General features: G+C 42.1%; 1 protein-coding gene across 3 annotated transcripts in view; it reads right to left on the bottom strand.

Moving 5' to 3' along the window:
- NAPEPLD (N-acyl phosphatidylethanolamine phospholipase D) overlaps positions 1-12,275 on the bottom strand; it is a 25,500-nt gene extending 13,225 nt beyond the window's left edge. For 2 of the 3 annotated variants that reach the window (XM_044423433.1, XM_044423432.1), the window contains exon 1: positions 12,037-12,275. In XM_044423433.1, the coding sequence (XP_044279368.1) occupies positions 12,037-12,275 (239 nt within the window). Of the gene's footprint in view, positions 1-11,929; positions 11,972-12,036 lie in introns of those variants that run through there. The other variant, XM_044423434.1, reaches the window with a different exon arrangement.
- Between the last annotated feature and the right edge of the window lie 626 nt (positions 12,276-12,901).

The raw sequence follows: 12,901 nt of genomic DNA on the forward strand, positions 1-12,901 counted from the left end.
AGGAAACAGGAGAATGGGCGGAGGCAAAGGAATCAAGGGAATGTTGATCATGGGTCTGTGTTGTACAGCTCAGCCGTTTTGGTCCTGGTACCCATGGTACATATCAAACCTATGTTCTTGAGTTCCCATCATTGTCAAAATCACTCCTCTGCATATGCCAGTTATCAACTTGTTTTAAAGGAGGAGACCAGACTTCAAGTGAAAACAAAACCTTGACTGAAAGATCCAGGAAAACTTTTCTGTACTAGACTGGCCTGAATGCCACTACATCCAGGAAAATTTGCAAAGGCATCCATGAGAACAGATGACACTCAAGATATATTAATCAAGGAATGTTCAGCTTCTAGTGCTGATATGAGTAAACTGCTTTTCCTTATTTGCTTTAAGACAGCTGGTTCCATCTCTTTGAGCACCATTTTCAGGTCTCTCCTGAGGGACTCATCAAAAACAGTCTAGAACCCTTGGAGACAGATGTCCACAGGGAACAAGCTGGCAACCTCTTTAGGGGCTGCCCAAGTCAGTTCTGGGGAGAAAGATTCAAGCCTGCTTTCTCAAGCTTCAGACCTCGAGAAACCACTTCGCCTTTATTTATTTATACTTCCATTTCCCTAAGAAAACCAGGTGGAGCACCTAAAGATACATGCTGGGACAGTGGCCGGCTGATGGATGCATGCTTGCATGAGATGACTTCCCAGAAGCAAACACTGCCTCATGAGCAAAGTCCACCTCATGAATTCCAGTTCTACCCAAATTCTCTTAATGACCTGCAGCTTAGCCTTGGAAATGCCTCTAGGAGCTCAGGTTTGTAAGCCTCAGTCTTAAACAGGGAGAGTTGCTGAAACAGCAGCTTTGGGCCTTGCCTGCATTCTCCCCGGTTCTGTAGCCCTTACTGTTCTGGACCCTCTTGAGTTGGATGTTGGACTGCCTTATGCCTCTATGCTTGGACTTGCCCTTGTCTGGATTTTAGCAATTTGATTAAACCCTGCTAGTTTAGACCTTGGACAGCCTGTTGATTGCCTTTGTCTGGATTCTTGCCCTTTGCCTTGACTTCAACAGCCTTGTAAAATCACTCTTGGAATTTAATCCACCTTGGCCTCACCCAAAGCAGAACAAACAGCTAACGGCTACACTCAGTCAGCAAAGAGATTAGCTTCTCCTTCCATGATACTTACCAACTTGCATGAGCAACTGGAACTGTCATTAGATCCTGAACTGTGTTATTCCAAAGTTATTACTGAGATTATACACAGGAATAACAGAAGCTGATAAAAGAAGCATTTTGATTATAACTGAGAAATATATGGACTTTATCATGCTGGCATTATGTAACGATGCTTCCCCCACCTCCCCCTTGGATTCCATGCTGCTATATGGGCAGCCTTCCACTGAGAAGTGAAATTGTGATGTCATGAGCAGGGGACAACTGACGTGAAAAGCGTGCAGCCAGATGTGGCGCCCATTGCCACAGTTATTCTACGGCTTTGTGCAGACACTTAAGGCTTCAGATTAATAACCTGATCCAAGCGGGTGTAGCTCCTTCATCAGTGCTGCAATAGATCACGCTCCTGCATGTTCCTCCCTGCTCTCAATACACTAATTGGCTTCAGAGCCAAATAATCTGTTTGAACTAGACGGTGGCACCCCTCCTGTCTTCCCCTGGCTTGGGACGGGAAAGAATCCAGGTATTTCTGTTCAAGGGCTGAAAGAGCACCCAGCTGCAGTCATCTCAGCACATCAAGAGTGAGCTCCCTCCCTCCATAGCCCGGTCCAGATTCCTCTGTAGTGTTAGGGCTGTTTAGGCCATGTGAATTGAGACCCTCTTGGATCTTGGTCAGAAATCTACACCAAACCTTCTCTTTAAAGTAGAAGAAAATGTTTATTAAAAGAAAAACATGCAAAGGGATTAAAGGGAAGAAAAGGACACTTAAGGGGAGAAAAGTGAACCATAAATCTATCTAGCTTGTGTTGTTTTCACAAAAATGACTTGCTCCCACATAGGGGACACAGGAAAATACAACACATTCCTCCTGCTGCACTGACAGGAAGAGGTACCCTGATTCAGAGTGACCACAGGGTGGAAAATTACAAAGGATCCCAGTGGAAAAAAAGGCAAGCATTCTATCCCCCTTTTATCAGGTTTGGAGGCAAGGAGAGGCAAGGAAGTTGCCTTCCCACCTTGACTTGCAAATCAAGCACACAGAAAACACTGGTTTGCTCCTTGCTAGAAGTCTCATACTGAAAGGAGAGACACTTTGCTAAATTTTGGCAAACTGGTTAACTCAAAACGAGGATTCTGGTTTGAATGTTTAGAACAAGAGAAGTATCCAGGGGGCAATCTACCACCCAAAAGGTCATGGAGTCAGGAAGCCTGATTAAGACTGCTTGTAACATGGAGAGGAAATTAAACATGGAAGAGAAGCCCCAGTTCACAACTGCCACTAACATTTGTGCATCTAAAGTAAGGAACATTATTTTAAACATTTTTATTGCCATGATGAAACTCAAATTCTTGGCCACCTAATGAGAAGGAACAACTCATTGGAGAAGACCCTGATGATGGGAATGATTGATGGCAAAAGGAGAAGGGGATGACAGAGGATGAGGTGGCTAGATGGAGTCACTGAGGCAGTGGGTGTGGGCTTGGGTAGACTCTGAGGGATGGTGGAGGGCAGGAGAGCCTGGAGGAATGTTGTCCATGGGGTTGTGATGGATCGGGCATGAATTTGCACCTAACAACAACATTGCTATGACACTGTGCTGAGATTCCAGCTACTTATTCTGACTGGCTCCTAACAATGGTGTATTCATTTAAGCTTCTTTCTGTGTGTTCCTGGAGGACTGTCCTCTCCAAGAAAATGTTCCTTCACCTGCCTACTTTCCCAAGTCTTTATCTTTAGGCGCTGGTGTTCCCTGGGAATAAGTGGTGCCACAGCATCTGCCGCAGAAACAGAGAAATCTGCTTCTTGTGGAAGCTGATCTTGGTTCCTCAAGAGCTCAGGACTGTCTCAGGCAGCCTGTTACCTGGTGATTTCCAACTCCAAGAGCTCCAGATTGTCATCTGATTATATCCGCATAAATGTCAGTGTTTGCCTAAAAGCAGAACGCTACTAATACAGGAAATAAGGCCTCCATCATCCAGTACCTATGTCTTTCCTGCTGCACCCTCTCCCTTTTTTGCTCTTACTTCTCCAAGGTTCTGTCAACTTCACAGGGATAAGTGGTAAAACGGGTGGCTGTTAAACAGGACTGTTCTGACTGTTCAATAGATGGTATTTACTGCTGGGATTAGTTGTACTGAGGAAAGAACTGCACGGGGATTGGGCTTCTTTGCTGACCTGGTATTAGTCAGTGATATTCTGAAGAGAGGGCAGCTGAAAGTTGCAGAGAGCAAGGAATGGAGTTTGAATTCTTTCTGTGAATTGTCTTATCATTTTAACTTGTTGTGTAACCCAAATTGCCTTACCATTACTTAGAAAGTAAATAAAGATTTTTATGTATTCAGTGTGGCTGATGGCACATAACAACAAAAAGCTAATTACACAGCTAATACTTCATGTGGAAGTTATAATACCCAATCCCCATGTGAAGTAGAACTGGCATTTTATACAGCAACGATGTAGATCTCCTGGAAATCTTGATGATAGGGTAAGGGAAGAAAAAAACCTTGAGTCGTGGATGCAGGCTGATAATATTATTATTATTATCGTTGTTGTTGTTGTTATTATTATTAGAATTTTTATGCCACCCCCATCGCAGAAAGCCTCAGGGTGGCTTACAAAAAAGATAAACAACGTAAGATAGAATAACATGAAAAATTTGGAGCATCTCAGCAATAGTTTAAAACCAATAAATAAGAACAACAATTAACAATTAAAATATCGTTTAAATAAAAAGGTCTTGGCCTGGCGCCGAAAAACAAATAACGACAGCGCCAGGCAGACCTCTCTGGGGAGCGCATTCCATAGGTGGAGCTAATACCAGGGCTAGTCACCTTCCTTCTACCTTCCTCACCCTGAGCTGCCACAGGCTCTTCATAATTCAAAATTAGTTCCAGTTCATCAGTGTGTGATTGAGGTTAGGTGCAACCTGATAACATGCAATACATTATCTCCTTTCTTTATATTTGTCAAGTGATGCATGCATACAATATTCTACACAAACTCTAATAACTGTGCTTATGTCAGGCTGGAGTTCTTAACAGGGTGATCAAGGCCCTCAAGGAAAGTATGGCAAATATATTCCCATTCCCTTGACCTGAGAGGGGTGTGTGTGTGTGTCTGTATGTGTGTGTTGGCAAACTCACAATATACATTATTTGATCACTTACCAGTCTGGAAAGATTCCTATCCCAGTTTTAAATAACTAAACCTGGACAGGTTTTTAAAAATCCAGCTTTTTGTATGTCAGCCTACTCATACCAACTCTTGGGCCCATTCCGGAAGCAAAGTTATATTCTGCATCTCTCTGCATCTCGTTATATTCTGCATCTCATTTACTTTAATGTGCTGTCATCTGATGAACTTTGAGATAACCGCATCCTGCAGCAACCATCCTGCCTTCTCTTTTCATGAAAGGTGTGTAGGCCAGCGATAAATATGACTGATTAGGTACATAATAAACTTAAGAAACAAATGGAAATACCTTTGGACTGCTATAAACTATAACAACACAATACAATTTGCTTTTCACTGAGATACCTATGTGAAGGACAACGGTATAATATTAACTACTGCTAATGTACGAAAACATTATCTGAAAGTCTTGCCAGTCTAAAAAATGTTCCTTATGAATTATTAGAACTTTTGCATGAAATGCTAACCCTGTAAGAAACCTGTTATTTGCTGTCAAGTTGTCTCTGACTGATGGCAACCCTAGGAATAAACACCCTCCCAAATACCCTGTTTTTGACAGTCCTGCTCAATTTTTGTAATCTCAAGGCTGTGGCTTTTTTAATGGAAATGATCCCTCTCATAGTTGGTCCTCCTCTGGTAATAAATTCCACTGAAAGATATGGGGCATTTGCAAATACTCCCAATTCATTTAGGATCAGGGTGCCTATTTCTAATTCTTTTTGATTAATCTACCATTTCATACCCAACTCTTCAAATGGAAATGAAAGTAAGAGTTTTCACTGCCCATACAACCAGATTAACAGTGATGTTTTATTTCAAACCTTGCAAGACCTTAATCAAGCACATGATTCTGCAGGCTGAAGTCCCCCTGTGATGCAACTAGGTATAGGGCATCAGATGATATGCACATTATCATCTAGTGATTTAGATGATACTTCAATTTTCCTTTTGCTTTAATGAACCAACATCTGAACTTAGAACTTGCAAATGTTTTCAGTAGCTGAGGAACATAAAATTTAATAAAAGGAAAGGCATCTTGCCATTTTTCTAATAATAAAAATGGACCCTGTGAGTTTCTGTGATCAAATTGCACATGAAAGGAGACTACTATTATGACAAGACATTTATAGGAGTTAGCCAGCTGCTATATCATGTCTACTACCTCTTTGTGTATAAACAAAGGAAAATTAACAAAAATAAACTATTCTTCATTAATACTCGTAAGAACACAAGAAGAGCCATGAGGGACCATACCAGCCCAAAGTAGTCCAGCCTTGTATCTCATGCATGGGCCAACCAGATGCCTATGGGTACCCCACAACCAGGACTTAAGTGTAACAGTACCGTCCTGTTCAACTAGTATACAGAGGCATACTTCCTCTAATTTTAGGGATAATATATTGCCAGCATGACTGATAGCAGCTGATAGCCCTTTCTTCCGTAATACAGCCCTACCTACAGGTTGCATTGACAATAAAGCTGTCACTGCTTGAACTTACAGAGGCAAAACAGAAAAAGTGGAAGGAATGAGAAAGGAAAAGTAGAGAAAGGCGAATTTAAAAGGAGAGCAGAGTAGTCAACATCGGCATATTCACTTGGGAAACATGCTATATGTGCTTCCACAATAAAGGGCACCAGAATATTTGCTAGGTGGTTCACACTCGTACACGCACACATGCACACACATGTACACAGAACATCCTTCAAACATTCTAAGGAGTTTATAAGGTTAGGGAGGAAATAACTATGTTTGTGCTTTTAAGATAATACTTTATGAGGAATTTAAACTTCCTCATACTTTCTTGTACTTTGCTCATGTATCTATTAAGCAAATTACAGTGGAGAGAAGTATCCTTTGATTGCATATTATCACCTCTTTAGAAGGTTCCTTTCTACCTTACAAACCAAGGTAGCCCCTCACCATATAACAAATAAGGTAAGGTAGAAATAGTTGGGTGTCCTGGAGCAATAATACAAGGAACACTGTGGGATCACACCACAGTGGAGAATAGGTTTGCATCCTGTCTTGCTCCTGCTTCCCCTGCAGGCCAAAAATGAAAAAGTTCTGCCAGCAAGCAAGCATGACTGAAAATCCAGTACTCAGCAGCTCCTGTTCTTCCTTTAATGCATAAACAAGTCACCTTGAAACTCCGGCTGGCATAAGCAGCTTTGAGAGCAAAAGAAGTATTGCTGATTTCTATTTAAAACAAACACAAAAAGGTGTAATGCAGATTCTGGAAAGGAAATGCCTTTGGCAACCTTAATGGCTTTGCTCCCAATGTTTAGGTCTAATGCACTCTTCTTCTCTTTCTTCAGTTATACTTTTTCAGCACTGAAATAATGTTAGGCACCTATCAGAAAACTTTTTGATATTCTGAAGCCAGCGAACTATGAATGGCATTTACACACACATCCCCTCTGGATGCCCAAGGCATTCAGAATGAATGCTTGCCTGAACATTTCATAGGATACTATGCATCCAGAGTGTCACTATAACTCAAGGCACCTTCTAACTACACTATAGGCAACTCACTGTAGGTAGTTCTTTTGGAATGAACTACCACTGATTTCTATATTCTAGAAAAAGCAGTAGACGGGGGGCGGCGCGGCACAGGAAATGCCAGGCAATTCGCTATATGCTGAGGGGCTCAAAACATAAGTACAGCAGAGACAGAGGGAGAACAGAGGAAAGATGATCGATTTACAGAAAGAAATAGCAGAGAGATGCTGTGCAGGTTGGATTACAGCAGAAAAGGAAGGCTTGGTTGCCCAAGGAAAATACAACAGAACGTCATTTACAGTATTTGGCTACTATGAACCTTATAGAAATCCATATTCAAAAGAAAACTGAATTCAGATTAAAGAATCTGTTGTGAAGCGGCCCTTGTTGTAAAATGCTAGTTGATTTCCAGAAGTTGCAACATCTGATCTGTTGATGGAGGACAAGAAAGGATTAATTCCCCATCCTCTTCTTTAAGAATAATGGGTGGAAATTCCAGTAGATAAGTCAGCAAGGATAAACCATCCTTTGATTCAAGCAATATGGGTATTATTAAACAACTAAATGGATGGTAAATGAATGTTCCCTTAAAATCTAAAGGCTTTTTCTAGATCCTAGTTTACTCTAGCATCTGGAACATTTTTGTACTTCGGAGCAACTTGCACACTAAAACATCTGAAGGACCACAAGTTGCCCATTCCTGCTAACCAATGGAAACACCCCAATCCAGTCATCATCTTCCACCATCCAGAGTTTTTATGCTCTTACCTTCTTAACCACCATATTGCACAGTGTAAGGGAAGCCCTCCTTTACAAAGTACTCTAGTTCAACGGGAAACACTGTTTTGGAAGATCCAAACAGCCATTCCCAATGGATTTGTTCAACAAACAACAGAATATAGCCTATGATCATCTAAATTATACCTCTCCACAAGTAGGAGCAAACAAGACTAATCATGCCAGATGGGCTTGTATGGTAAATCTAGTTTAAAAACAAACTACAGGTAACCAAATAAATAGATTGTCAAGGACATTGGAAAATAAGGTGAAAAACCTCTAGCCTGAGAGGAAAATATGAAACATAATGGCAAACAGAAGAATGTAAAAGCAAAACCTGTTTGCTGGCCAATCCATCTGCTCAGTATTGCACTTGCAGTTGTAATGAACTCCTACAGCTTTTAAGAGAGCTATAAGTTACCATATTAAAATTAAATATAATCTCTTGCTGTCTTGCATATACGTATTAAAACTAAACAAGCCTAGTAGTCCCCTTGATGTTTTTAGAAAAGTTTTCACATTATTTCAGTACTTTGAGAGCCAAAAACTATCCTTTTAATTATTTTTCATCCATTTACATTTGAAAAGTCACACACAGTTGTTCTGGAGTACAATTATAATTGCCAAGCAATCCCAAAAGTGCAGTCCGGTCCCAATCAAAAGTATTCCTTAACCTTGCAGTCAGGTACTGCAAGTACTACAATTAGTACTGGCTAATTCCTTATTCCCACCCCCCACCATGTGTGCAAATTAAAAATGTTGCATTTTTAATTTGCTTTCCAGGGGATGAGTGTCAATCAATACATCCCATGCATCCTTCAGAACCACTATCAACACTGCGGGAAATAGTCCCAGTCTTTCTTCCCGGATGCTTTCTGTTCTTTTGGCAGATGTTACTGCAACTCAGAAACATGAAAGAAGCTGCTTTCAAATTTGTGGGCAAATCTCTATAAAGCAGAGAAGCGCCGCAGGGAATAGCCTGCACCTCTGTACTCCTCCACACTGCTGAAATTTGGCAGTGTAAAGGCCAAAAAAGTAAAAAAATAATAGATGTATTAGCAGTTTCCTACTTTTTAAATTTATTTTGTTTAAATAAATATAATGCCATTGATTTGTATATATCCACATCAACAAATACCTATAAAACTTTCTAGTAATTATATATAAGCTTCAACATTTAGCTGAAAACCACTACAGAGAATCAAAAATGTCAAATTTAGCTTGTTTTCAAACTAAACATGCCTCTTGAGACTGTTGCAGTTTATGGATGATTTGAGATGGCCAACCACTGATTTTCTGGCCACTGTGGTGGTAAAATGAGTCCTGGAGACATCTCTGGGTTGGAAATTGACCCCCACAGATCACCCAAAGTTGCTCAACCCTGCTTTACAGAAACATGATCAGGACTGAGAAAACCTCCACAGATCTTATGCCAACAATGACAGTGTATAAATCAGCTTTCCTCAATCTGCCACCCTTCAGATGTGTTGGACTACAATTCTCATCACACCAGGCTTTGGCCATGCTGGCTGGGAATGATGAGCATGGTAGTCAGGCAAATCTACAGGGTGCTGAGTTGGAGAAGGCTGACAGAAATGGCCAAGGCTCAAATCTGAGACCCCACTGGGATTGCATGAATAGGCCTGATTCCTTGTTGGCTGAGAGTCCAGTCAACTCAAGCAGCAATAAAGTGGCCCAAGGTCTAACAGACCAGCCCAAGGATTTGAGGGGAATGGAGACTGCAGAGCAGTAAGGGGAGAAGCAGCAATAGGAATAGGCCAGTGTAGAAGAACATGACATGAAGGAGTGAGACAGAGATCAAATGTGGTGGGGAGCTTATTATATTTGAGCGGGGGAACAACATAGTTTTATTAATTCTTGGACACACTGCCCTAAGGGAAATTGTTCATGAGGAAGGTACAATGTCTCATTTCTAGTTTAAAACAAAGGAAACCAATATATAAAACAGCAAACAATAGCACAGTACAGAGTCAACTATTTTGCATTGTTGTCCAGCAAACAGTGAACACAAACAACAAATAAAATGCACACTGAACAGCTAGTTTGCTTTTAACGGTTTTAGCGGTTTATTGACACCGCTAAAGAGAGTTTGCTTTGCTAGCAAGCTGTACATGTGTCAGATTGGACAAATCAAAAACTGGGGCCAGAGTTTATTTTGAACATAATTCATTAAAATAATGGAAGCTCCAGCTTATTTTCAAGTTAATTCAGCAGAATAACCACACTTACTGCAAAAATGTATCTACAGAACTTTGTGTTTATGTGTTAAATAAGACATCAGAGCTGTAAGGCATACAAATTTGGGAGGAGGGGATTATATAACATGCTTTTTGAAGACTGCTGCAGCACATTTCCATGTCAATGAAAGAGATGGCTAGAACTATAGCAACTGAATTGATCTGCCTGGCTTTCATTCTCCAGTCCAATCTTATTCACCAGCTAAAAATGAGGCAGAACTCCCCTGGGAAAGAAGAGGATAAGAGGGAGAAAAGACTGGACACAACGCATACTAATATCTCAATTGAACAACTTCTGTTTTCTTTGTCGCTTATCTATGATTTCCTCCAAAAGATCTGTTCATTCCTTTAAAAAAATCTATAAAATGAACAGTACTATTTCAAACTGGACGGCAAAATATTACTATTAAACTTTAGCCAATCACAATGTAACCCTGATAAAGAATCAAGACATAATGAGGCATAATTCAAATTAAATAAGCCTTGCAAGTCTCTTGCAGTTCCGAAATCTGCTGATTTGCAGTAGAAAGAGCTTGCCACCATCTCATTTTCAAAGAAAGCACCATTTTTCTCTTGCTTCTTCTTCATTAGATACATAGCACCAAAGCCCATCTATATACAACTGGTAAGTGATAATGGTTAACCACTATTACTATTTTTTCCAGAATACAAATAAAATGCAAGCATGTTCACCAAACTACCTTTTAATTTCCAAACTTTCAAGAGAATAAGGTGCTCAGATTTACCCAGCTGCAAACAATTGCAATTGACATCATGAGAAACCCACACTTATGTATATTTATTTATTTATAACATTTTTATGCCGCGCCCATCGCAGAAAGCCTCGGGGCGGCTTTGGTCATTGATTGTATTCCATAGATTCAAAGCATAGTACTTTGGTGAAGGTTTTAACTACAGTGGGGTATCTGGAAAGTGATCGTGGCAACAGCAAGTAACCTTATGCAATTCATAGGCAGCAAAGGCAAGAATATTAATCAATGAGGTAGCCCATTTGCACAAGTGGTGCACAAATCATTTTTGTGTACCTAGCTTGTAATTCTCATGCAAAGGCAGTTTTCATTTTTGAGACCGTAATTCAAAGGTACACAGCTGCGGGTCTTTTCACACATGATATTCCCATGTATCTTTAATGCGAAAGAAGCAGTGTGCATATTTTTCCCCACAACCTACTCCACCTTAGCATGCACACACAGTGTGCAAGAGGCTTGAATGCAATTTCAGGGTAACACAGGTCATACTGGAGAGAACTTGCATAGAATTAAATCTCTTTCTCTTCCTTTAATATTACTGCATATTATCAACCATCATAAATGATGTATTTCAGGTCAGAAGGCATGTGTGCTGCTTCACTCCAATGCATATTTCTCCAGAATTAGTCTCACTGAGTTTAAGGGGGACCCCAAGCAATCATGCCTAGGACTGCTGCCTGATCCCTTGCCTGCCTATGCAGACATACACCCCACAGAATGCAAAAGGACTTACTTATGTACAGAAGACCAGTCTCACACCACAATCCTATACAGGTCTACACAGATGTATGCCCCGCGTCATTCAATGAGACTTACTCACTCCCGGATAATTGCGGATAGGTTTGCAACCTAAGGCTACAATCCAATGCACGCTTCACAGACAAAAGCATAAGCTTTATTTCTCATAACCATGCAGAGGAACATGTTCGCGTCACTTGTGAAAATGCCCATTCGGTCTTGTGGTATTCCGGGGGGGGGGGATCGACTCCGTCTATTCGCGTCTCATAAAGAGGTCAGCTGAGTAGCAAACACGGGAAATATATAAAGCAACCGGAGAAGTGATATGCTGAAACCATTTTTCTGCAACCTCAATGCAACTGAAAGCAAAACGTGTATCTAGAAATAAGCAAAAATAAGAGCATCCCACTATCACCTTCCTTTTTACATTACACACATACAGCCAAGTGTATGTGTGTAATGTAACACACATTACACTTGTGTGTTACATTACACTACTCAGAAGTAAGAACGATTTCGTTCGATGGGACTTACTCGCAGGCAAGAGTGCCTACATTTGCAGCCTTGACCAATCGTTCTCCAGCCGCACCGTTCTGAACCGGCGTTGGTCCTGTGCAGCGGAACCGCTGCTAGCTTCTTACCTCTCCGGGCATGGCTTCTGGTGTGTCTCTTCTTCCTCCTCGTCCATGACTGGACTGTTATTTCTCCTTTTTCCTGGTTCTGGCTGCCGCTGCCACCGCCGCCGCCGCTGCCGGTGCTCTCTCTGAGTGCAGCCGCGGAACTGCAGCTGCGGTCCCTTCGGAGCTGTCCACCTGCAAGCGACCGAGGACAGAGCCAAGAGCTCGAGGCAGCAGCTCCACAGAGCTCTGCACGTCACCATGGGGCGCCAGGCTCCTGGACCTGGGCAGATCCGCCCGCAGCGCAATCTCGGCCCCGCCCCATTTCTCCGCCCGGCCCTGTTTCCCGGGACGCGGAGCTCGCCATCGCCCTCTACCTTGTTGAGCAGAAATGGCCGGCCGGGTTTTCCCTCCCGCAGGAAGCTGCCTTACAAAGAGTCATACCATCGCCCCATGTATCCCGCTGTTATCAACAGGGCCTGGCAGCAGCTCCCCAGGGCTTCAAAGGAGGAGCCTTTTCCGCCACTCTCGCTAGAATTCACCCCCCAGGTTCACAGAAGTTGCTGGCGAACTTGGCAGAAGCACGAGAAACAGCGACTTCTACTATCAAATACAGCTTGGCTAATTCAGACCACCATCACCATCGAGGGATGTGACAAGACAAGGGGATATTTGGATTCCCAAAGCAGAGACATGGGCATCCGAGCTCCAGATCACCCCGCGCCCTCCCCCGCTTCCCAGCCTCCTCTTAGCCAGCTCAGGAAGAATCCAAGGTCAGCAAAGCAACGTCGGAAAGGCGTAAAAGGGGCGAGAAGCGAGAGGAAGAAACCTGGGCCGCCAGGACATGAACTGCCTTACAGCCACTCCAGCTTCCTTTCCTTCTGCCGCC

This window comes from Varanus komodoensis, unplaced genomic scaffold (genome assembly GCF_004798865.1).
Source record: "Varanus komodoensis strain SLA01 unplaced genomic scaffold, ASM479886v1 scaffold13_3, whole genome shotgun sequence".
In the NCBI taxonomy this organism is placed as follows: Eukaryota; Metazoa; Chordata; class Lepidosauria; order Squamata; family Varanidae; genus Varanus; species Varanus komodoensis.